This window comes from Neoarius graeffei, chromosome 4 (assembly GCF_027579695.1).
Source record: "Neoarius graeffei isolate fNeoGra1 chromosome 4, fNeoGra1.pri, whole genome shotgun sequence".
NCBI classification, from domain to species: domain Eukaryota; kingdom Metazoa; phylum Chordata; class Actinopteri; order Siluriformes; family Ariidae; genus Neoarius; species Neoarius graeffei.
Window position 1 is genome coordinate 12,492,464 of NC_083572.1, and position 25,414 is coordinate 12,517,877.

At 42.2% G+C, this 25,414-nt stretch overlaps 1 protein-coding gene across 6 annotated transcripts in view; it reads left to right on the top strand.

Annotated features, from left to right (window-relative positions):
* Positions 1-23,910, top strand: part of LOC132884846 (interleukin-2 receptor subunit beta-like) — a 48,007-nt gene extending 24,097 nt beyond the window's left edge. For 2 of the 6 annotated variants that reach the window (XM_060918840.1, XM_060918841.1), the window contains exons 3-11: positions 13,667-13,770; positions 14,037-14,157; positions 14,734-14,827; positions 15,596-15,695; positions 17,918-18,051; positions 18,171-18,348; positions 21,647-21,752; positions 21,914-21,992; positions 22,941-23,909. In XM_060918840.1, the coding sequence (XP_060774823.1) occupies positions 13,695-13,770; positions 14,037-14,157; positions 14,734-14,827; positions 15,596-15,695; positions 17,918-18,051; positions 18,171-18,348; positions 21,647-21,752; positions 21,914-21,992; positions 22,941-23,666 (1,614 nt within the window). In that variant the 5' untranslated portion in view covers positions 13,667-13,694 and the 3' untranslated portion in view covers positions 23,667-23,909. Of the gene's footprint in view, positions 1-8,347; positions 8,580-13,666; positions 13,771-14,036; positions 14,158-14,733; positions 14,828-15,595; positions 15,696-17,917; positions 18,052-18,170; positions 18,349-21,646; positions 21,753-21,913; positions 21,993-22,940 lie in introns of those variants that run through there. The other 4 variants (XM_060918839.1, XM_060918842.1, XM_060918838.1 and 1 more) reach the window with 4 other exon arrangements.
* The last annotated feature ends 1,504 nt before the right edge of the window (positions 23,911-25,414 follow it).

Below are 25,414 nucleotides of genomic sequence, written 5' to 3' on the forward strand. Positions count from 1 at the left end.
GTTGAACATGTCCCACTATGTCTCCATGCCTGAGAGCAGACTGTGCTTGCTGTACAGCTTCTAATAGGGTCCATTTCCTCCCAGTTGCCAGTCTGGGGGCAGCTGCTCATATTGCTGCATCGTGAAAGTCAGTCATCTCCAGCCTCACTTTAGTACACTTGTACTCTTCAGTGAGGCTGGAGACGGGCAGTTCCAGAGCTCCCCGTCCATACAACCCGATACTGCTGAGACAACGCGGGAGTCCAAGCCACTTCTTAATGTAAGGACTGACTGTCCTCTCCAGTTTCTCAACCTTGGTGAAGGGGACCTCATAGACCCTTATGGTCTATGGGCCACATCAGATGAGGGAATAGTCCAAATTGCAGACACCACAGTTTCAGCTTGCTAGGAAGTGGGGTCTGATCTATGGTGGTAAGGCCTTTAATGGTTTCCTCCCTCAGCTGGTTACTCTGGTCTGAGTCTTTGAGGCTTTCATTGTACCACCGTCCCAAGCTCTTGACTGGCTGCTCTGACACCATTTGGAATGGGTGTTTTGCCAATGTGGAATCTCTGGTCTACGAGTTTTCCTCTGATGATGGAAACACTTCTGGATTTGCTGGGTTTAAACTTCATACCAGCCCATGTGATATTGTCATGAAGCTTTTCCAGCAAACGCTTGGTGCATGGGATGGTGGAGGTCAGCGTGGTCAGGTCATCCATGTAGGAGGTAATTGCTGCCCATCCTGCAGATGTTCTCCTCCGACAACCCATTTGGAAGCCCAGATGATCACTTCCATTGCCATGGTGAAGGTTAGTGGGGAGATGGTACATCCTGCCATTATCCCCATTTCCAGTAATTGCCATGATGTGTATTCTGTAGTTGTTATGCAGAATTGCAAATCTTGGAAGTAGTTTTTGACCAGGTTCATGATATTCTTTGGCACGTGAAAGAAGTCGAACTAAGTAAAGAGAAACGATTTCCATCAGTCCACTGAGTGTCCAAACTTTTGACTAGTACTGTACATTATTAGTCTAAGGACGGTAATAAATCTTGCTATAGAATTTGTTTTGCGATTATAGCTATGACAATAAAATAAAAATAAGTGATATTAAGGGGATGGAATGGGTTATGACATGGAAGGTTATTATTTTGTATTTTCATGTAGCTGGCTGGATCTCCATCTGCATCTCATTCAAATCCAACCTTGTTTGACTCTATAGGTGATGTTTAGCCTCCGAGATGAGTATCTCTGCACATTACTGTAAAAGTTAACGTGAAGGCATAACATCGACTTGAATTTAAAAAAAAAAAAGGAATTTTTTTTTAAACTAATACATCAGAAGTTGTAATGATACGCCTAAGTTGCACAATATGCACAAAATGCGTAGTTACACAATTGATCAAGCCAAATTTCTAATTAACAGAAATGTGTGTTAAAACCTTCTGAAAAAGATATTAGTTTCGACACTGAGGTTGATATGTCAGTTGTCCCTGTTTAAGTTTTTGTTTTTGTCAAAGAGCACACAGTTCCACCATCGCACCTGAAACCACAAGCGGCCGGTTTCCCCCGCTGTGGCTCTCTGACCTTTTTATCAGCAGAAAAACAGGTGGGACTCGTGAAAAACAGCGCCCAAACACATCCCTTATCTGTTGTGTATTTAGCTTTGAGATGGAGCTGCATGGCTAATGTACATAGCTAGTGAACAACGGACCACAAATTAACATCATGCAAACTGCATGCTGAGTTGAATCAAAGTAATTATCTTTACCTGATTTCAGAACCCTGCATTACAGTTATTTAATAAAGGAAAAACAGCATTTTTTTTTAAAGTTTAGCGTCATGATTTTTTTTCTACTGTTTTACCAAATTATGTGTGAATTGCATTACATAACCAGTACATAGTTTTGTAGTGAATGGAAAATGTATGCAAATTTGAAACTTCTGCAAAACTTTCACATTTATTTGGATTAAATGGATGCATGTATAGTAAATTCACATATAATTTTGAACTTTTAACTTCCTAAACTCTGTGGAAATGTATTTTTTAATTTAATTGTTTTCTCTATAATTAGAGATAATAATTCCCTCAAAATCAAATTGCCCTCCTAGCAATGCTTTTGTCTCATATCATTATCTCTAGCCACTTTATCCTGTTCTACAGGGTCGCAGGCAAGCTGGAGCCTATCTCAGCTGACTACTGGTGAAAGGCAGGGTACACCCTGGACAAGTCGCCAGGTCATCACAGGGCTGACACATAGGTGGGGTTTACATTAGACCGTATCAGTGGATCATCAGATTAACGTTTTTAAAACGATTAGTGTGCACACAGCAACGCCAATACACGATTCGCGTGCACATAGCAACGCCAATACACGGATATGCTCAGCTCCGCAGGCATCCTGCGCTCAAAATCACTCCACCCTGAACAGCGAGTGTCCTCTGGAGGGTGCGCACTCCGGCCCTGCGCAGCTCACAGAGCGCGCGAGTGGAGCGCACGAGCAGTGATTTGGGACTGAGCCGCTGTGTGTGTGATCTCAGTGCATGTCGGGCATGCGCGTCACTTACCACTTGCAAGTGGAAGGATGGCAAGCCTAAAGACAATCATAACTACACAATGGGCAGTATTTGCAGTATTTTCATACTTTTATACTCTTTAATGAAAGGTGATACAAGGCGGAAGTCCGCGCCGTTTTTCAGCAGTCGCGTCACATGACCAACGCCAGCGAATCAGGAAGGTGGATGTCACAGTGACGTTGTCCAATGACGACGCCAGCTAGAGCTCAGCACAGCGTATCCGCGTATTCTCAATGTTTACACAGCACCGGACCAGACACGATCTGGATTGAATACGTGGACCCTGGCGGATTCCCGTTTCCCGGCGTTTTAATGTAAACGGACAGTGCATCTGCGAAGAAAACGAGACAGATACGGTCTAATGTAAACTTGGCCATAGACACAGACAACCATTCACACTCACATTCACACCTACGGTCAATTTAGAGTCACCAGTTAACCTAACCTGCATGTCTTTGGACTGTGGGGGAAACCGGAGCACCCGGAGGAAACCCACGCAGAGAGCATGCAAACTCCACACAGAAAGGGCCTCGCCAGCCACGGGGCTCGAACCCGGACCTTCTTGCTGTGAGGCAACAGCGCTAACCACTACACCACCGTGCCACTCCGATGCTTTTGTGCAACTTTTAATTGTTTAAAGCAGGGGTGTCAAACTCATTTTGGTTCAGGGGCCACATACAGCTCATCTGATCTCAAGTGGGCCGGACCAGTAAAATAATTGCAAAATAACCTTTGTCAACTCCAAATCTTTAGCATTGTTTTTTCAATAGGCTATGCTTTATGCTTCAGCCTACATTTGTAGCCTACATAATCACTGATCACAAAGGATCTAGATTATTACACATTTATTCACAGAGAGGCCAATGGATTTGAAATAAAATGCATTTCACTCTCAAACAACTGGTTTATTTTTATACAGTTGAGTGAATACATTTTTACATCTGATAACCTGAACCAACTCCCCACACTAACGTTGGCAAAGGCAGACTGCTTTTCAGGGCACACGACTTCTGCAGCCTTCAGCATGCATTTTTTCACAAGTTCACCATCAGAAAATGGCTTGGATGCTTGCATCAACTCGTTTGCAATAAGGTAGCTAGCTTTCACTGCTCCATCACTGACCTCACGGCTGCAAGTAAATGCAGACTGCTGTTTCTTCAGACCAGCTAACAATTCGTTTATCTTCTCTTTTCTTAATTGTCCATACAAATTGTGAAATTTTTCTTTATGATGAGTCTCATAGTGGCGCCGAATATTATATTCTTTGAGCACTGCAACCTGTTGATTACTAACCAAGCACACTGGTTTTGTATTCACCTCTGTGAATAAATAATACTCAGTCCATTTTCCTGGAAAAATCTGCACTCTACGTCAACTTTTCTTCTTTTTGACAAAGACATTTTGGTAATGGGGGCGGCACGGTGGTGTAGTGGTTAGCGCTGTCGCCTCACAGCAAGAAGGTCCTGGGTTCGAGCCCCGGGGCCGGCGAGGGCCTTTCTGTGTGGAGTTTGCATGTTCTCCCCGTGTCCGCGTGGGTTTCCTCCGGGTGCTCCGGTTTCCCCCACAGTCCAAAGACATGCAGGTTAGGTTAACTGGTGACTCTAAATTGACCGTAGGTGTGAATGTGAGTGTGAATGGTTGTCTGTGTCTATGTGTCAGCCCTGTGATGACCTGGCGACTTGTCCAGGGTGTACCCTGCCTTTCGCCTGTAGTCAGCTGGGATAGGCTCCAGCTTGCCTGCGACCCTGTAGAGGGATAAGGCGGCTACAGATAATGAGATGAGATGAGACATTTTGGTAATGGGGGTATCACTCTTGATAATTTTGATAGCAACTTAATAGTAGTGAGGCAAGACTGCCATTCATGGAATCAGACAGCATATCTGGGCACGTTGCTAAAATGTGCTGTTTATTTCCTGATCTCTTGTTATGTCAGTGCTGCTTTTTTGGCTGCCCCTCGCGGCTGAATTGAGCATTTTGGTTATTTCTTTAAAAATTCATAAGTCGTCACAGGAATGGGCTAGAGATTTACTTTTTTTTTTTTTTTACATCCTTAGAAATTTTTTCTCTACAAGTCTGGGGCCGGATTAAACCATCTAGCGGGCCGGATCCGGCCCGTGGGCCATATGTTTGACACCCCTGGTTTAAAGTATTCAGATGAGACTCTCAAGACTTAATAGTATACAGAGTTCGAAGCTCTCCCTACCTACAACACCTTCAGTCCAGCTTACTCGCTAATTTACAGTTAATAAGTGATCAGCTGGATGTGGTGTGTTGGGAGTGAAGATAAAGATTCAAACACATTCAAAAGATTCAAACAAAAGGAGTTGAGCACCCTGTTCTAAATAGCACACAGGATATGACCGAAGACAGGATTTGGCTCATGCCAAAATCAAAAAATAAAGCCTGATTTGTTTGCAGATTGATTTATCTGATTCACTTAGTTCTGGCTTCTCATTGGATTAAGAGTGTCTCTCACTGTGTCATCTAAAGTCAAGGGATTGTGCAAGACAAGGAAAACATGAAAGTGTTGATGGTTCTTCAGAAACGGAACTCAAAAGCAAATTGAAAGTGTCATATCATGTCACAGGATTTAGCTGAGAAAGATGAACTTTTCTTTTACTTTGTGGAGGTTACTTTCAACTGCTGGTCGTGCTCGTGAAGTGGCTTGCCGGAGGAACCCAAACGACAAGACAGAAATGGCATAACAAACTTTGTACAATTAAGTCCAATTCCTTCTGTACAATTCCTTCAATTGTACAAATTGTACAATTCCTTCTTGCTTGTGAAACAGTTCATCTGACTGACTTAATACTGAGCAAAATATTACTATTACTAGCTGGGTTTATATTAAGCCATGGCCTAGAGGTTAGAGAAGCAGCTTTGGGACCAAAAGGTGGCCAGCTTGATTCCCTAGACCCAGTGTTGTCGTTGAGTCACTAAATCTTGACTCCGAGTCCAGTCTCAAGTCCCTAGTGTCCAAGTCATTAAAAAAAATTTTGAGTCCGAGTTGAGAACAAGACTCCAACCGTACCATTTGACGGTGGCTGTTTCAGCGTCATTAACATTAGTTTGTTCCTGAACATGACATATGAACAGGTGAATGTGAATTCTCTTTATCAGAGAGTGTGAAGTATTCTGTCAGAGATGGTTGAGAGATGGATGTAAGTGCAGAAGGTGTGTGTATTAATACAAGTGAAGACAATCCAGAATGGCAGGCAAAATCATGAAACAGGTCGAACGAGGCACAAACAGGCTATCGTAGACTCAGCAGAATCAAAGACGAGAAACAGGAAATCAGGGATCAGGAAACCAAACGAGGAAATAAAGCTTGGTAATGTGTCAGCAACGCAACTCAATACTTCACAAAGTAAGTGCGGTTTCACAGTTTTTATATAGGCATGCTGATTGCGCCTTAATTCTGTGCAGGTGTGAGTCGTTTACTGCGCACACGAGAGTCCGCTTGGTGTGCACGCTGTCTGGATCACGTCTGAGAGTGTATCAAATCAAATCAAATCAAGTTTATTTGTACAGCGCTTTTAACAATAAACATTGTCGCAAAGCAGCTTTACAGAATTTGAACGACTTAAAACATGAGCTAATTTTATCCCTAATCTAATCTATCTATCTATCTATCTATCTATCTATCTATCTATCTATCTATCTATCTATCTATCTATCTATCTATCTATCTATCTATCTATCTATCTATCTATCTATCTATCTATCTATCTAGTGTATCTGATGCCTGTGCCAAGTCGTGCAGGTGTGACACCCTTGCACAGAATTAGTACAAAAATTAATGTAGATATAAATATCTTATGCAACATTATTATGGCATGTTACAAAAAATAAAGAAAAAATCCGAGTCCTCGTCTCCAATTTACGAGTCCAAGTCCAAGTCTGAGTCATCAGTGCTCAAGTCCAAGTCGAGTTGCGAGTCCGAGTCCTGGACTCAAGTACTACTGTACAAGCCTGCCTGGACCAGCAGGAATGGTTGAAGTACACTTGAGCAAGGCACCTAACCCCCAACTGCTCCCTGGGCTGCGCACTGCAATGGGTATGTCAGGGTCTTGTACGTCACTCTGCATAAAAGTGTCTGCAAAATTTGATTTATTAGCTTTTGCCATAGCAAGATCTATATATGTACATACATTATGACTGGGAAACCACTATAGCTTGTGCCAGTTACAGTGGCCCCATTGTACCAAACCTGCATGTCTTTGAACTGTGGGGAAAACATGCAAACTCCACACAGAAAGGCCCTGTCGGCCACGAGGTTCAAACCCGGAACCTTCTTGCTGTGAGGCGACAGTGATAACCACTACACCACCATGTAATACCTGTAATGTAATGTGCAATGATGCGCAGGGGCGGCACGGTGGTGTAGTGGTTAGCGCTGTCGCCTCACAGCAAGAAGGTCCTGGGTTCGAGCCCCGGGGCCGGCGAGGGCCTTTCTGTGTGGAGTTTGCATGTTCTCCCTGTGTCCGCGTGGGTTTCCTCCGGGTGCTCCGGTTTCCCCCACAGTCCAAAGACATGCAGGTTAGGTTAACTGGTGACTCTAAATTGACCGTAGGTGTGAATGGTTGTCTGTGTCCATGTGTCAGCCCTGTGATGACCTGGCGACTTGTCCAGGGTGTACCCCGCCTTTCGCCCGTAGTCAGCTGGGATAGGCTCCAGCTTGCCTGCGACCCTGTAGAAGGATAAAGCGGCTAGAGATAATGAGATGAGATGAGACAATGATGCGCAATTTGAAATTGTGAACTAAAAAACAACAAATGGAAACATGAATTTTGAAACAAAAACTTTCAAATTTTGCAAAGAAGTTTATACGCTCACATGAGATGGTTTTCTTATCAATGATTCAACTAAGTAATATTGAAATGGAAACATGTTTTTCACAATCGATTAAACACTACTACACGAGATTTCGATTGCAGCGGACGCGATCAAAATCCAGTGCCGAATATCAGGTCTCGCAGAGCCGAATGACTATCGCGAGAGGAGGAATCCCAGCTTTAATCACATAATATCACTCAATGGAAATCATTGAGAGATCATCCGTAATTGTGTTTTGCCGACTTAAAAAAAAAAAACTTCAATTTTGCGCAGCACTGTAATGGAAACCTGGCTACTGACAAAATCAGAAACCATCTCATCCATACTCGTAAAGCTGATCTTGCAACTTGTAGAGTATGGAAACTGAACAGGAAGGCACTCTGGCCTTCATTATCAAGAAGTTATTCTTGGAATACTTGAATTCGAAAGCAGAACCATTTCATCCTGTCTGTTAACACATCGGTTTCTAAGTATGGTGTTTTGGAAAACGCTGCACTTTTTATTCAGTGTGTGTGGGAGAGAGAGAGATGAGATTGTGCTAAAATAGTGGGTGTTAAAATTTTGTGGTGGACAAAACATGACACGAATGCTCAGATACAGGAACAACTAACATATTCACCGCAAAGAGAGATGTATCTAGATAGCCATTTTGGAGAGAGTGAGGAAATGAGAGAAGAGATATGAAGAGATAATCAGAGTGGAGGAATATAGAGGAAGAGAAGAGAGAGATAGAGAAGGGAGGGAGAGAAATGGCTCGGTTTCAAAAAAGAGACAAGAAATAAGAGATGTTATTAAAATTTATTGGAAGAATTTGAATCTGGTGATAGAGAGACTAAAAGAAATAAATAAAAGAAGAACGAAAGATAAAGTCATGACAAATTAGAAGGACGTGTAAGGAAGACCCCTATGATTTCCTCTCTTTTATAGGTAGTGACGCTACACTTACTGAAAATGGCTATACATGTGGTTAACCCGGGGACATCACCATACTTGTGTGCGCATGTGTGTGTGTAAAGCAAAGCAGAGAGAGGAACTGATCGTGTATTCAGAACTGCCACGCTGCCTCACACTGATACCATGTGCAATGAAGCCATCAGACTTTTAATCCATCGAAATCAGAAAGACATCAATTAAAAATAATCACCGAGATATGAGTATCAACAAAACATTCATCTATGTCTGAAAGGTGAGTTGTGATAGTTATTTAAGTACAGTGGATGTCAGTGTATCATTATGTATCGGACACACTGATCCTATTCTTAACATTGAACTTAACATAGGACTGAAATGTTGGGTTGGGTTGGGATCAGAATTGGATTGGATTTGTCACTGAAGTATGTCAGACATAGTTTGTAGTCACGATTTTTTCTTTAAGTACTGTCTGTCTCCACATGTTCTCTCCTTAAGTATGACAGCATGTCAGTGTGAGATCAGGATTAGTGCTTCACTAATGTACAGCCGTTTGTGTTCTTTATGATGATGATGATGATTATTATTATTATTATTATTATTGCAAAATACAATAATAGCAAATGCGACATCCTCATAACAACCCATTTTAAACTGCTTTTTATTGTATTGTATCGAAAATTTAAATGCTAATGTATGAAATCATATGAGAATGAGATCGAGTTTTGGCATGGGGTGATATTTGGAGCTTCAATATCAGTCCAGGATCCAGAATGTTGAATGGGATTGGTGCATCACTAATATATAGCTGTTTGTGTTCTTTAGTATGATGATGATACTACTAGTACTACTACTACCAATAATAATAATAATAATAATAATAATAATAGGGTGGCATGGTGATGTAGTGCTTAGCACTGTCACCTCACAGCAAGAAGGTTCTGGGTTTGAGCCTAGTGGCTGATGGGGACTTTTCTGTGTGGAGTTTGCATGCTCTCTCCGTGTCTGCGTGGGTTTCCTTCGGGTGCTCCGGTTTCTCCCACGGTCCAAAGACATGCAGGTTTGGTTAATTGGTGGCTCTAAATTGACCGTAGGTGTGAATGTGAGTGTGAATGGTTATTTGTCTCTATGTGTCAGCCCTGTGATGATCTGGCAATTTGTCCAGGGTGTACCCCATCTCTTGCCCATAGTCAGCTGGGATCGGCTCCAGCTTGCCTGCGACCCTGCACAGGATAAGTGGTTACGGATAATGGATGGATAATAATAATAATAATAATAAGTATTATTATTATTATTATTATTACTGCAAAATGCAATAATAGCCAATGCATCATCCTCATAACAACCCATCTCATCATCATCATCTCTAGCCGCTTTATCCTTCTACAGGGTCACAGGCAAGCTGGAGCCTATCCCAGCTGACTACGGGCGAAAGGCGGGGTACACCCTGGACAAGTCGCCAGGTCATCACAGGGCTGACACATAGACACAGACAACCATTCACGCTCACATTCACACCTACGGTCAATTTAGGCCCTGTCCACACGGCAACGGATTCAGGTGACTCCGATACAATTGCTTATTGTTTAGGCCTGGCGTCCACACGGCACCGGTGTTTTGGGTGCCCAAAACACAATCTTTTTGAGAACGGGTTCCAGAGTGGAAAGATCTGGCAACGTTGCTGTTGTGAAGTTGTCTGGATGAGTAGAACGGATTTGTTTACGATGACGTCACAACCACATGACTGTGAGTGCTTCACGCCGGGTAGAAGTGTAACGAATATCACCAGGATATCACCAGGAAAAAGCCTTACAGAGCACTAGTGAGAGTGAAACACGAGCTTGGATATTATTATTATTATTATTATTATTATTATTATTATGTTCAGTGTTAGTTCACAGTAGTAATGCAAGAAGCAGAATAGTGACAGTAATAGTGAAGCAAAAACATGCAATTGTACAAACACTGCAGCTCTACAGCAAAATATTCATTTATGAAATGGTCTGATTCTTAACACCAGTAGTGCCAATGATCTTCTCATTGCGATGCGATGCGAGTTGTCAACAAATCCTATAACTTGGTTCATGAAACGCACTTACAAAATATTTTCACTGTGAATATTTATTGTGTAATGGTGCAAAGTGAGAGAGAGAGAGAGACTCTGCCCTTAGGGCAGAGTCAATCCCACCAGCAAAAATAGGGAAAAAAAGGAGCGATCTCACCTCTTCAGATGTTGGTTTAAGTCCGACAATACATTCCTCAAAAAGGGCGTAGAGGAGCAAATTAATCCATCAACGTCTCGTCTCGTCTTCTTCCGCTTATCCGGGACCGGGTCGCGGAGGCAGCAGTCTAAGCATGGAAGCCCAAACTTCCCTTTCCCCAGACACCTCGGCCAGCTCCTCGGGAAGAACACCGAGGCGTTCCCAGGCCAGCTGAGAGACATAGTCCCTCCAGCGTGTCCTGGGTCTTCCCCGGGGCCTCCTCCCAGGGGGACATGCCTGGAACACCTCCCCAGGGAGGCGTCCAGGAGGCATCCGAAAAAGATGCCCGAGCCACCTCAGCTGGTTCCTCTCGATGTGGAGGAGCAGCGGCTCTACTCCGAACTCCTCCCGAGTGACTGTGCTTCTCACTCTATCTCTGAGGGAGCGCCCAGCCACCCTGCGAAGGAAACTCATTTCAGCCGCTTGTATCCGCGATCTTGTTCTTTCTGTCATTACCCAAAGCTCATGACCATAGGTGAGAGTCGGAACGTAGATCGACCGGTAAATTGAGAGCTTCGCCTTTTGGCTCAGCTCCTTCTTCACCACGACGGACCAGTAAAGCGACCGCATCACTGCGGAGGCTGCACCGATCCACCTGTCGATCTCACGCTCCATCCTTCCCTCACTCGTGAACAAGATCCCGAGATACTTAAAGTCCTCCACTTGAGGCAGGACTTCTCCACCAACCTGGAGAGGGCAAGCCACCCTTTTCCGGTCGAGAACCATGGCCTCGGACTTGGAGGTGCTGATTCTCATCCCAGCTGCTTCACACTCGACTGCAAACCGCCCCAGTGCATGCTGAAGGTCCTGGTTTGAAGAAGCCAACAGGACAACATCATCCGCAAAAAGCAGAGATGAAATCCTGTGGTTCCCAAACAGGATTCCTTCCGGCCCCTGGCTGCGCCTAGAAATTCTGTCCATAAAAATTATGAACAGAACCGGTGACAAAGGGCAGCCCTGCCGGAGTCCAACATGCACTGGGAACAGGTCTGACTTACTGCCGGCAATGCGAACCAGACTCCTGCTCCGTTCGTACAGGGACCGGACAGCCCTTAGCAAAGAGCCCCGAACCCCATACTCCTGAAGCACCCCCCACAGAATACCACGGGGGACACGGTCGAATGCCTTCTCCAGATCCACAAAGCACATGTGGACTGGTTGGGCAAACTCCCATGAACCCTCGAGCACCCTATGAAGGGTATAGAGCTGGTCCAGTGTTCCGCGACCAGGACAAAAACCGCATTGTTCCTCCTGGATCCGAGGTTCGACTATTGGTCGAATTCTCCATCAACATGTAGCATTCAATTTATTCCGGACCATTAAAGACGCCGCCTTCTGCGTAGAATCATACGTCATCCTCGCCGCCATATTGGATAGGTCAAAGCGGAGAATAAAGATTCATGTGCTGCCTTTAACTGTACCAACAGGTTTACCGTCCAAACGAGATCACATGGGATTACCTTTCACAGGTGAGAAACAACAAATTAATCCATCAACGTGTAGCATTCAATTAATTCCGGACCATTAAAGACGCCGCCTTCCGCGTAGAATCATACGTCATCCTCGCCGCCATATTGGATAGGTCAAAGCGGAGAATAAAGATTAGCTGCGTTTAACTGTACCAACAGGTTTGCCGTCCAAACGAGATCACATGGGATTACCTTTCACAGGTGAGACTGGAAAAATACTTTTCATTGTATTTGGTCATTATAATGTAATTTTACGAACAGATTTTCCTGACTTTGTGGCTAATATGAAGTCTCGCGCATAATAGTTTATGCACATGCGTCCTGACTTCTTCTATTGTTCTGGTGTCTCTGAAGGGACCGTCTTACAGCGCCCCTAGAGGTGTGGCATCTGTATTGCATCGTTTTCAGCAAGCGTTGCGTTGCCATATGGACCTGATATTTTACTGATCGTTGCCCATTTGGACGCGATATATTTTTAAATAACATCTCGTTGCCGTTGTCGTGTGGATGTAGCCTTAGAGTCACCAGTTAACCTAACCTGCATGTCTTTGGACTGTGGGGGAAACCGGAGCACCCGGAGGAAACCCACGCGGACACGGGGAGAACATGCAAACTCCGCACAGAAAGGCCCTCGCCGGCCACGGGGCTCGAACCCGGACCTTCTTGCTGTGAGGTGACAGCGCTAACCACTACACCACCATGCCACCCTCATAACAACCCATTTTATATAATTTTACTTGGCATTGTATCTAAATTTTTTTTTCTTTAAAAAAAGTGTGTGTGTGGGGGGGGGGTCAATGCATTCTTAATTTAATCTATATCTCAGGTTTCAACAGAATACATTCATATTAAACATGGATATTTTAATGTTATGCTATAGCATTTGGTTACAAAAACTTGTAAAACAGTCATTCCCATATAACAATGTTCACGGCATCACTGTTTCCAAACTTCCAAAAATCGAAAGCACAAGTGATCAAAAAGCAAGGCACACCTGGCTGTGAGAAAGCAGTGGTGCAGACTAAAAAAGATGCTATGACATTTAAGGTTCACTTCTACTTGCTTGGTGTGTGTGTGTGTTTTTTATTTTTTTATTTTTGTGGTTCAGACACCTTTCCACTCAGAGTGCTAATACAAGCTTTGCCAATAGAATCAGACCTAATCGTTTGACATGAAAGCCATCCATATTACAAGGATGGCACAAAACGTAAAAAGACAGAGTTGCAGATGATGAGTGCTTAAGTAAGTAATTATTACGTCATGATGTAATAATAAGTGACAAGTGATTGGATGTAAGACTGTCACTAAAGCATTGGTCGAAATATTATTGGCTGTCCATTGTCGTAAAAGCTTATAGATAATATAGAGTGTATCATCATGTAAGGGCTGAGATAAACTCCATGATAAACAACAGTTTATCCAGCATCACCTCCTGAACCACCAGTCCTAGGTTTGTCCCAGTGGAAATCCATTTTCTTGGTTGTTCCTTCCATACTAAACTAGGGTCTGTACACCCAGTAGTCAGTAGTCTAAGAGCTTATGGTAGGATCTAAGTGCATCTTCCTAAACTTCTGTCTAATACATACTGTATACATGACATACAAAGCTCATCCATGCTGCTTTCTCTTTCCTAGTTTAGGTGATTTGCTTCCAGAATACAAAATGAAGAGGAAAATGCTGATTGGTCAGATTCTCATGCTGTTGATGTCAGTCATATCTTCAAGCTTGGCCAATGAAAGTAAGGAGTACTGAATTAATCATCCCAGCAGTCATTATTATCAGTCTTATTGTTATTTGTGTGCCGGACTGGGAAAACACATTTCGGGAAACAACTGTGACTGTACAATGTGTTTCTCAGCCTGTGCGCTTGTGTTGTGACGTGTGTTTGAGTTTTACTTCCTGGTCCTGTATCCATCCCCATTCTGTTGTTACTCTATAGTGTTCGCCTGTTCTTTGTTTTTTATATATGTATATATAAATGTGTGTGTGTGTGTGTGTGTGTAGATCTCAAGTGTTACACCGACGGCATAAAGCTCATTACGTGTGTTTGGAACACTTCGTCAGTGGAAGACAAATTTCAAATAACACCAACCACCAACTGTTCCCTGCAAAGCATCGATGATAAGTAATGTATCATTTTCATCACGACATGACAGAACTCATAACTGTGGTTTTAACACTAGTCTTTACACAAGTCAGTCAGAAAGTACACATGCTCATGCATATTTGACAGAATTCAGGTATAATCTACTGTCCTGAGTTCAGTTCCAGAGTTAATCTAACACCTATTTCTCCTCAAGGCCTTGATTAGATTGATCACTTGAATTGGCTGGAAAGCTTGATGCTGCCACTTAATGATTTTTCAAATATTTTTGAAAAACCTATACATGTTTCAAGAAGTGAAAAGGGTTCAAAATGACATGAAGTCAAAAATCTGTATGCACGTTTTTTTGACACCACATATTTATGTTTTACAGATAATAAAACTCACAGATTCACTGTCTGTGAGACTTTAATCTCTAGGTTTTATGGCTTTACTGTGAAATAATCAGTGATGTGATGGTGTAATGTGGCCCAGCATGAAATATACTGTATTTTCCAAGAACAGTGCGTCTGAAAATGTTTTACTTCTTTTATATGACAGCAATTTGGCAGCAATTACAATTGTGGATTACTGATTAAAACTTTGTTTGCATTTCAGTTACATAAGAAAAATTCCTCTCAGAGTTAACCTGGAGCCTCTTGGCGGCTCACAGTCGAAATTACGTCAAGGAACTCTTCAATTTGCTGAGAGTGTAAGAAATTGATTTGATGATTTGGTGTGTTTATAAGAAATGTTTGATTTCAGACACAAGAAATATACTCACTCACTTATTCATTCAGTTAATAATTCTTTAAATACTATAACAACACATTGTTTGGAGACTGTGAGTTTGAATCCCAATAATGCCACAGCCATCCGTGGCCAGGTGTCTATATGAGCAAAATTGGCCATGCTTTCTGGATGAGAAAGATGGCATACTCTTTCTCCCTATCAATCACAGTGACACTCGCCAATTGTGGGCATTTGTGAGCTCGTGTATGCGGAAGAGGGCAGATAACGCTTTCCTCCAAATGCTGGCACTCGAGACTCCTTCCAAAAATGTATAAATTTCTCCTCAAAGAGGAGAAAACGTCATTGTTTCAATGCTTACATACAATTTTCAATTTGTTTATGTCGAACATCTGCCATACAAGTCCTTGTGTATATTGTTACTACAGAACTAATAATTTATTACAATAAACGCATTGCTATAAATCTTGCAATCATCAGTGCTTTATAGAAAATTATTCAATACCTTCTGACCAATCCGAATTGCGCATTCGACAGGGCTGTGGTATAATTTATTATTATTATTTTATTTTATTTTTTTACATAACTGATTAAATAAAGACAGTCCTCACTAGTGCCATCTGACTTTTTGAATTAAGGATTGCTTGCTTTGAATTCAGGAAATTACACTTATTGTATTATCGAGTTCTCGATTCATTATTTTCTAATTTGACCCAACTGTTGATTCCAGACTTTGACTGATGGTTCCCCAGATGTCCCGCTGGATGTACGGTGTGAAAACATAACTAATCTATTGGAAAGTATCCCGGAGTTTTATCCCCCATCTTTTGGTAAGACTTTTCACTGCGATTACGTCGACTTCAGTGCGTGTTTCTTGATCTATGGAATTGCAGACAGGAAAAATAATGTTGTATTAAGTATCTTAATTGTTCGGTCTGACAATAAATGCATTGTTTATCTTCTGTATCACTTATAAGTGATATTTTAGTCATAGTCTCACAAGTTGAGTGACATAGTGTCAAAATCAACACTATGCTATAAAAATGGGACTTTTATGGACAAACTTGTTGCACAATGAAGCTATGCTTACACTTGGTCAAAGATAATTCTAATTTAATGAACTAATTTAATAAGAAAATAGGACGTTCGGACAGAACATCAGGTTGAGGCGAAAACATGGAGCTTTCTTAGAAAAATTCCCGACATATTTTAGGTTTCATGTTATATTCATTCATTCATTTGCTATTCTAGCGATGGGTAAGAGGTAGGGTACACTCTGGACAGGTCACAAATTTATCGCAGGGCTATCGCAGGACCTTCACTGTCAATTAACGTAGCCCTACCCGATTCTGAACAAAGTTATTCACATAGCCCATTGATTAGAATAAATGTTAAATCAAAATTTAATTGTATCGTAGCAGATTCAGTGGCATCATTAAATATTGAATCATTTCATGATGAATCAAAGTTTTACCTTATGAATGAATATTTTATCATATATTGCAACAGATTCAGTGGTATCATGAAATGTCAAATCAAAATCATTAAATAATATTGGCTGGCTTTTTTTCCTGGTATATCAGATATATTCCATTCAGCTATCATGATATTAAACGAGTCAAAAATAAGTAGCTGAAAGGAATATATCTAATATACCATGAAAAAAAGCCAGCCAATATTATTATCTCATCTCATCTCATCTCATCTCATCTCATCTCATCTCATCTCATTATCTCTAGCCGCTTTATCCTGTTCTACAGGGTCGCAGGCAAGCTGGAGCCTATCCCAGCTGACTACGGGCGAAAGGCGGGGTACACCCTGGACAAGTCGCCAGGTCATCACAGGGCTGACACTTAGACACAGACAACCATTCACAATCAGATTCACACACCGGTCAATTTAGAGTCACCAGTTAACCTAACCTGCATGTCTTTGGACTGTGGGGGAAACCGGAGCACCCCGAGGAAACCCACGCGGACATGGTGAGAACATGCAAACTCCACACAGAAAGGCCCTCGCTGGCCAAGGGGCTCGAACCCGGACCTTCTTGCTGTGAGGCGACAGCGCTAACCACTACACCACCGTGCCGCCCCAATATTATTATTATTATTATTATTATTATTATTCATACACATACCTTTCAGGTGTTCAACGCGTTGTTCTCTTTCAAAATTCTCTCCAAATCTTCCATATTTAACGAAGGAAACCTGCCAGCCATGGTTGTTTACAAATTGCGACAGTCGCTTGCTAGCATGGAAGTTTTACGTCTCCGATGTGTAACGTCGTGTCGTCTTGACAACCATGCAATATTGTAAACCATATTCAACGCTCATTCTCCATTGGGTAGAGTGACGTAATACACCTAGGTATAAGCGATATGCGAACAATATTGCATCCTATCAAATCAAATGAATGAAACCCGCTAGAAGGGAATAGAACACGTTTTTAATCAAGCGAAAAAGTGTCCTGTTTGTATAATAATGTCATATATCGTATGGAAGCACAAAGTTTACACCCTTACTAGAAACAATAATGAGGCTCCATACAAACTAATAAATGTATCACCCTTTCTAGTCTGTGTGTGATAATCTTTGTTATGTGTCTCTGGGGAGGCGGCACGGTGGTGTATTGGTTAGCACTGTCGCCTCACAGCAAGAAGGTCCGGGTTCGAGCCCCGGGGCCGGCGAGGGCCTTTCTGTGCGGAGTTTGCATGTTCTCCTCGTGTCCACGTGGGTTTCCTCCGGGTGCTCCGGTTTCCCCCACAGTCCAAAGACATGCAGGTTAGGTTAACTGGTGACTCTAAATTGACCATAGGTGTGAATGGTTGTCTGTGTCTATGTGTCAGCCCTGCGATGACCTGGCGACTTGTCCAGGGTGTACCCCGCCTTTCGCCCGTAGTCAGCTGGGATAGGCTCCAGCTTGCCTGCGACCCTGTAGAACAGGATAAAGTGGCTAGAGAGAATGAGATGAGATGAGAGATGTGTCTCTGGGAAGGTATAATTAAATTGAGCTCTGTGTGTGTGTGTGTGTGTGTGTGTGTGTGTGTGTATAGTTAAGTTGTATCCTCCTGAGACGCCAGTTGTGAACAAAGGGAATGTCACCTGGAAACAAGGTTCTCCTCACTCTGTATTTGTCGTTGCTGTGAAGTATAAGGTGCAGTGGGGTTTGCTTGAGAACAGCTGGGAGGTGAGACTATGTCCGAATCACCATCTGCATCATTTCTGAACTGTATTTTAAATGTATGAAAGGTATTTTGCTATTTGCATAAAGCTGCTTTCAAACCATATTTCTCTCTGCCTGTGTAGAAGAACCAGGTGGCATTGACAGAAGAGACACAGTGTGAGTTACCATTAGAGAAGCTGATCAAGGGGAGGCAGTATGTGGTCAGGGTTCAGGCCACTCCTAACACAGAACCACAATTGTGGAGCGAGTGGAGTCCAGTTACTCAGTGGGAATCCACTGTGGGTTCACCACCTCCGTCAGGTAAGGACTGAATGCTCGGAAACCTCACTGATTATGTTCATCTCATTATAATTCATTAGAGTATGCTTTGTATTCATTCATCCATCTCTGAGAGTGCCATATGTAAGGAATAAGACACAACAGAGCATGATGTGATAAGAAAATAATCCACAGTGGGGATTGCCAAGAATTATAATTAACAATAACAACATTCTCATTTTTTTTATACAATTATGGTTACATTTAATCAGGCTTGTAGTACTCGAGTCCAACTCGTGCCCTAATTTTAAGGACTCGTGACTCGACTTGGACTTGAGTGCTGATGACTCGGACTTGGATTCGGACTCGTAAATTGGAGACGAGGACTCGGATTTTTTTGTTATTTTTTGTAACATGCCATAATAATTTGGCATAAGATATTTACAGTGGTGCTTGAAAGTTTGTGAACCCTTTAGAATTTTCTATATTTCTGCATAAATATGACCTAAAACATCATCAGATTTTCACACAAGTCCTAAAAGTAGATAAAGAGAACCCAGTTAAACAAATGAGACAAAAATATTATACTTGGTCATTTATTTATTGAGGAAAATGATCCAATATTACATATCTGTGAGTGGCAAATGTATGTGAACCTTTGCCTTCAGTATCTGGTATGACCCCCTTGTGCAGCAATAACTGCAACTAAACGTTTACGTTAACTGTTGATCAGTCCTGCACACCGGCTTGGAGGAATTTTAGCCTGTTCCTCCATACAGAACAGCTTCAACTCTGGGATGTTGGTGGGTTTCCTCACATGAACTGCTCGCTTCAGGTCCTTCCACAACATTTCAATTGGATTAAGGTCAGGACTTTGACTTGGCCATTCCAAAACATTAACTTTATTCTTCTTTAACCATTCTTTGGTAGAACGACTTGTGTGCTTCAGGTCGTTGTCTTGCTGAAAGGCCCACCTTCTCTTGAGATTCAGTTCATGCACAGATGTCCTGACATTTTCCTTTAGAATTCGCTGGTATAATTCCGAATTCATTGTTCCATCAATGATGGCAAGTCGTCCTGGCCCAGATGCAGCAAAACAGGCCCAAACCATGATACTACCACCACCATGTTTCACAGATGGGATAAGGTTCTTATGCTGGATTGCAGTGTTTTTCTTTCTCCAAACATAATGCTTCTCATTTAAACCAAAAAGTTCTATTTTGGTCTCATCCGTCCACAAAACATTTTTCCAATACCCTTCTGGCTTGTCCACGTGATCTTTAGCAAACTGCAGATGAGCAGCAAGTTTTTTGGAGAGCAGTGGCTTTCTCCTTGCAACCCTGCCATGCACACCATTGTTGTTCAGTGTTCTCCTGATGGTGGACTCATGAATATTAACATTAGCCAATGTGAGAGAGGCCTTCAGTTGCTTAGAAGTTACCCTGGGGTGCTTTGTGACCTCACCGACTATTACACGCCTTGCTCTTGGAGTGATCTTTGTTGGTCGACCACTCCTGGGGAGGATAACAATGGTCTTGAATTTCCTCCATTTGTACACAATCTGTCTGACTGTGGATTGATGGAGTCCAAACTCTTTAGAGATGGTTTTGTAACCTTTTCCAGCCTGATGAGCATCAATAACGCTTTTTCTGAGGTCCTCAGAAATCTCCTTTGTTCGTGCCATGATACACTTCCACAAACATGTGTTGTGAAGATCAGACTTTGATAGATCCCTGTTCTTTAAATAAAACAGGGTGCCCACTCACACCTGATTTGTCATCCCATTGATTGGAAACACCTGACTCTAATTTCACCTTCAAATTAACTGCTCATCCTAGAGCTTCACATACTTTTGCCACTCACAGATATGTAATATTGGATCATTTTCCTCAATAAATAAATGACCAAGTATAATATTTTTGTCTCATTTGTTTAACTGGGTGCTCTTTATCTACTTTTAGGACTTGTGTGAAAATCTGACAATGTTTTATGTAATATTAATGCAGAAATATAGAAAATTCTAAAGGGCTCACAAACTTTCAAGCACCACTGTATATCTACCTTAATTTTTGTTCTAATTTCGAGCAAGAGTGTCAGACCTGCACGTCTTCGCGCGTACATCAGATGGACTCTCGGGCGCGCTCCGGACAGCACGTGTGCCAGGTGGACTCTCTCGCGCGTGCTGTAAACGACTCACACCTGCAGAGGATTAAGGCGTAATCAGCGCGCCGATATAAAAACTGTGAAAACGCACTTACTTTGCGAAGTATTGAGTTGCATTGCTGACACATTACCGAGCCTCATTTCCTTGTCTGGTTTCCTGATTCCCTGTTTCTCGTCTTTGATTCTGCCAAGTTTATGATAGCCTGTTTGTGCCTCGCTTGACCTATTGCCCGTTTCACTGTTTTACGATTTTGCCTGCCGTTCTGGATTGTTTATCTGTCTTCACTTGTATTAATAAACACACCTTCTACACTTACATCCGTCTCCCAACCATCTCTGACAGAATACTTCACACTCCCTGACAAAGAGAATGCACATCCACCTGTTCATACATCATGTTCAGGAACAAACTAATGTTAATGGTGCAAAAACAGCCATCGTCAAATGGTGCGGTTGGAGTCTTGTTCTCGGACTCGATTCGACTCGAAAATTTTTTAATGACTTGGACTTGACTCAGACTTGAACACTGGGGACTCGAGGTTTAGTGACTCAACTACAACACTGCATTTAATATTGTGAAATGTCTGCAAAACAAATTACAGTAGTTCTTGTTATAACTTAAATACATCAGCTTTAAACAGTCACTCCTTCACCAGCCTTTTTCTTTCTCGCTATTGAAATAAATAAGCATAGTAGGCTTTCAGTCCTCTGTCCTGAGCTGAAAACATAGTTACAGCTTTACTGCAAAACTGTTAAGAAGACTCCTTCATAAAATGTTCACGAAAATGTTCACTAAGCTTCACCACCTTAATAATTCATTATTATTATTATTACATCAAATATCAGCATGGTTTTTAATTTGTTGATTATTAGGTTTCGAGTCTGTGAAGTGTCTTCCATTCAAGTCCATGTAAATTCGCTGTTACGATAGAAACAATAAAGGATTCGTGTAAAACTGTGATTTGAATTTGCTGTGATGGAAAATTAATTCATGTTTTCAAGAATTCAGTAGGACTGTAGATAGTATGTCATAATAATTGTGTACAATATAATACAGTGTCCAAAAAACAACCCCTATACAATGTAAATGCACCCTCAAAAGTAATACAATAGTCTTTAATATCCAACAATGTACTGTACAGTAAAGATGTTTTTTCTTCTTTCTTTCTTTCTAAAGAGCCCATTTATTTATTACTGGGTGTACTCAGTAATATAACCAGCCTTGTAATTGTAGCAGTTGGAGTCGTTTTACTGGCTTTCTTCTGTGTCCGACGATACAAGAGGTAAGTGGTAGCCTCCGTATTCACAATCATACCAATATACCAGTACAACAACATAAACTGCAGCACTTACTTTGCTTTGGGATGTGTTGCATTGTTGTATTGCATGCACAAGCTTTCTGCTAAAGATAACTGAGTAATACAAACACTTGGTCGTTTTTCAGGATGATAAAATGTTTATATGTACCCACACCTGGGAAATATTTTGGCGATCTTTTCTCTGACCATAATGGGGACTTTAAGGTAAGGCCCAGCTGGAAAAAAAACCCACTCTTAAAATGATTCTTCCTAACCACAGTAGTCATTGTTCAATGATGATCTATAAGATAATACAGCACATGAAAAATATCCAATGCATTTTATCCTTGCTAGCATGATGAGCGATATTTACAGACATGATTATTTCTTTCATAGAAATAGAAGGAGGACCAGAAATCTTGAGACTTAAATAATGAAACTAGCAACTCCAGTGTGTGGCAATATTGCCAGTTTTCTGATTTTTCTCAGGTGTCGTTAAAATGATAAAATATGACCAAAGGTTGGTGGAGACCTTACCATCACTCCCATATGTACAGTACTTGTTGAACATCTCATTTCAGATGTAGTCCCTCTTTGCTGTTATAATAAGCTCCACTCTTCTGTGAAGGCTTTCCACTACATTTTGGAGCATGGCTGTGGGGATTTGTGTTCATTCAGCAACAAGAGCATTAGTGAGTTCAGGCACTGATGTTGGGTGAGGAGGATTGGCGTTCCAGTTCATCCCAGTGGTGTTCAGTGGGGTTGAGGTTCAAGCCACTTGAGTCCTTTCACACCAAACTGGCGCTGGAACATGTTTGGGCTTCTTAATTCAAGTGAAATTGTAATGTGACAGCATATAAATCCATCCTAGGCAATTTGTGGCAGGAGTTGGAAGAAGAACCACATATGGTTGTGATGGTCAGGTGTCCACACACTTTTGGCCATGTAGTGTATGTCTAGGAACACTTTTAAAAATCATTAAAAGCATTTTTAAGCAATGACTTTTCAACATCCAGGAAAGTAAACCAAGCACTTGGGGAAAAAAACTTACTCTTTCAAACCATTGTTTAATATATTGTAGAATAACTCGACTTTTCATTTTTCCTTTAAGTAGTCTGAAGGAAGACTTGCCAAACTCTGGAGTTAATATTATGTCTTTTTCTTCTTTCTCAGGCATGGCTGGGCCCTATTGTGAATCCTGAGATATATATCAAAGCTGATTCAGAGTGCATCTCGCCTGTGACAATCTACAAAGTTTGCAGCTCTGATATGTTATCCAATAAGATGGAAAAAGATGCCAACTTAAGGGATCACAACAGCTCCAGTTTCTCCATCTCCACTTATTTCCTGTCCCAGAGCTCAAAATGTGACGCCGTAGTAGATCAGCTGGAGCCATGCTTAGCAGACAGCCCGTATGGACCGGCAGGAGGAGGCAGTGTGCAAGAGAAAATTCTGCCAGCCACTCATGATACCAGCCATGACAATGAATTGACAGAGGTCAGCATGAGCACCCCTTTGGAAACTTCCTCCTCCTACAAGCAGCTGCAGAAGCTGCGGCTGGACATTCAGAGCCCAGACTCAGGCTTTGCCGGCAACTCTGAGGAACAAGAAAGCCAGGAGGAGTCCGGAAGTGAGGGACTTCCCAGCCCACCTGTGGTGGACAACACTCTGCCCATCAGCTGCATCCTACTGTGCCCAGTGCCCCAGCTGAAAGGACTGCCTCATTTGGGAATCCCACCTGGCTTGACATGGAACCCACAGACGAACCGAACCTTCACAAACTTGCCTTCTGACATCTCCAGAAATGTTCTGCTGGGAAATTCTGGCAACATGGCTTGCTCTGGGATACTGGAGCCCTCAAGTGATGACTATATGCCTGTTAAGAAGGTTCAAGGATGATCATGTGGCGCAATCATAAACCCAACAAAGATGACAGGAACAAAGGGAAGTGTGATGAATGAATGTCATAAAAACTCCGGCTAATTGTGAAGTAAAGTTTAACCCTTTGGTGACTGACCCCTTGAAAATGGTTCCTCCAGGAACGATGACGTTTCAGTTGTCAAGACAACGGAAAAACTAAAATACAAAAACAGAAAGATACGTCACAATGCTCTTGTGCACAAAACAAAATGCTCTTGTATTTTAGTTTTTCTGTTGTCTTGACAACTGAAACGTCATCGTTCCTGGAGGAACCATTTTCAAGGGGTCAGTCACCAAAGGGTTAATGGTTTGTTAATTATAATGACAAACAAAGTTCTCAAATTTCTATCATGCTCTAGGAAAAATACATTCTGAATAAGCGGCCTTAAGCTTATTTAAGATGTATCATCTTAAATAAAATGTTTGGTGAAATATTAAGTTCACCCAAGTTTCACTTTACCCCAAATGTAGTTTTTGGCTGGCTTGTTAATATTTGTGTGGTGGTCTTGGAAAATTCATTGACATCTCTGCTTTAAAAAACATAAATATATTTTAACAAAGCAATGTGGAAATATAGTCTAATTTTTCGCCTTGCTTTGGCGTTCTGCTTGGAAAAATGACCTGGGGCAAGGGGCCAGTTTAACAAATTCTGTGTTATATACTGTAGTCAGCCTAAAAGTCTGAAACCTTGCTAACCAAATGTGTTTTTCTCAAGCAATGAATGTAATGATTTGATCATGTTGTTGGATAGCTACTATGTATGTGCTGTAGCAAAATGGACCAACTCAGCTCAGTTGAATTTGTGATCAGTTAATGACTATCAAAATGTCTGCAATGATCCTGTACCATCGCATCATTATCAAAACAGAGAAGAGCACTAAACTTATGCTGCTGCTGCATTGCCATAGTCCTCATAGAACCGTTGGCATTCTCTTGCATGCCTTTTCTCTGGCCTTCTACTTCACCTTCTACTGTCACCTGAACTAGACTATCTGAACATCGTTTCCAATGTCCATACATAGACAACAAGATGGGCAAGCAGACCATCTCTCTCTGAAACTCCTACCCTTTGGCGAATCCATGCATTGGTCTTTCTATCTTTCCAACTGACCTGCAGCATTGTACGCCATACCCACAGCTCAAATGATTCTAGCTTCTTCATATCTCATCTCATCAACTCTAGCCGCTTTATCCTGTTCTACAGGGTCGCAGGCAAGCTGGAGCCTATCCCAGCTGACTACGGGCGTCAGGTGGGGTACACCCTGGACAAGTCGCCAGGTCATCACAGGGCTGACACATAGACACAGACAACCATTCACACTCACATTCACACCTATGGTCAATTTAGAGTCACCGGTTAACCTAACCTGCATGTCTTTGGACTGTGGGGTAAACCGGAGCACCCGGAGGAAACCCACGCAGACACGGGGAGAACATGCAAACTCCGCACAGAAAGGCCCTTGCCGGCCACAGGGCTTGAACCCGGACCTTCTTGCTGTGAGGCGACAGTGCTAACCACTACACCACCGTGCCGCCCTTCTTCATATCACTCTGCTTTAATGTCCAACTTTCTGCACCATAGAGGGCTATACTCCAAACCAGAGATTTCACCAATTGTTTCTTCAGTTTCAGGCTGATCTCTTTTGCCTTCCACAATCCAATTAGCTGGCTGGTGGCATCTCTTGCAATTGCTAACCTAGCACAAATCTCTGGTGTTGAATCTCCGT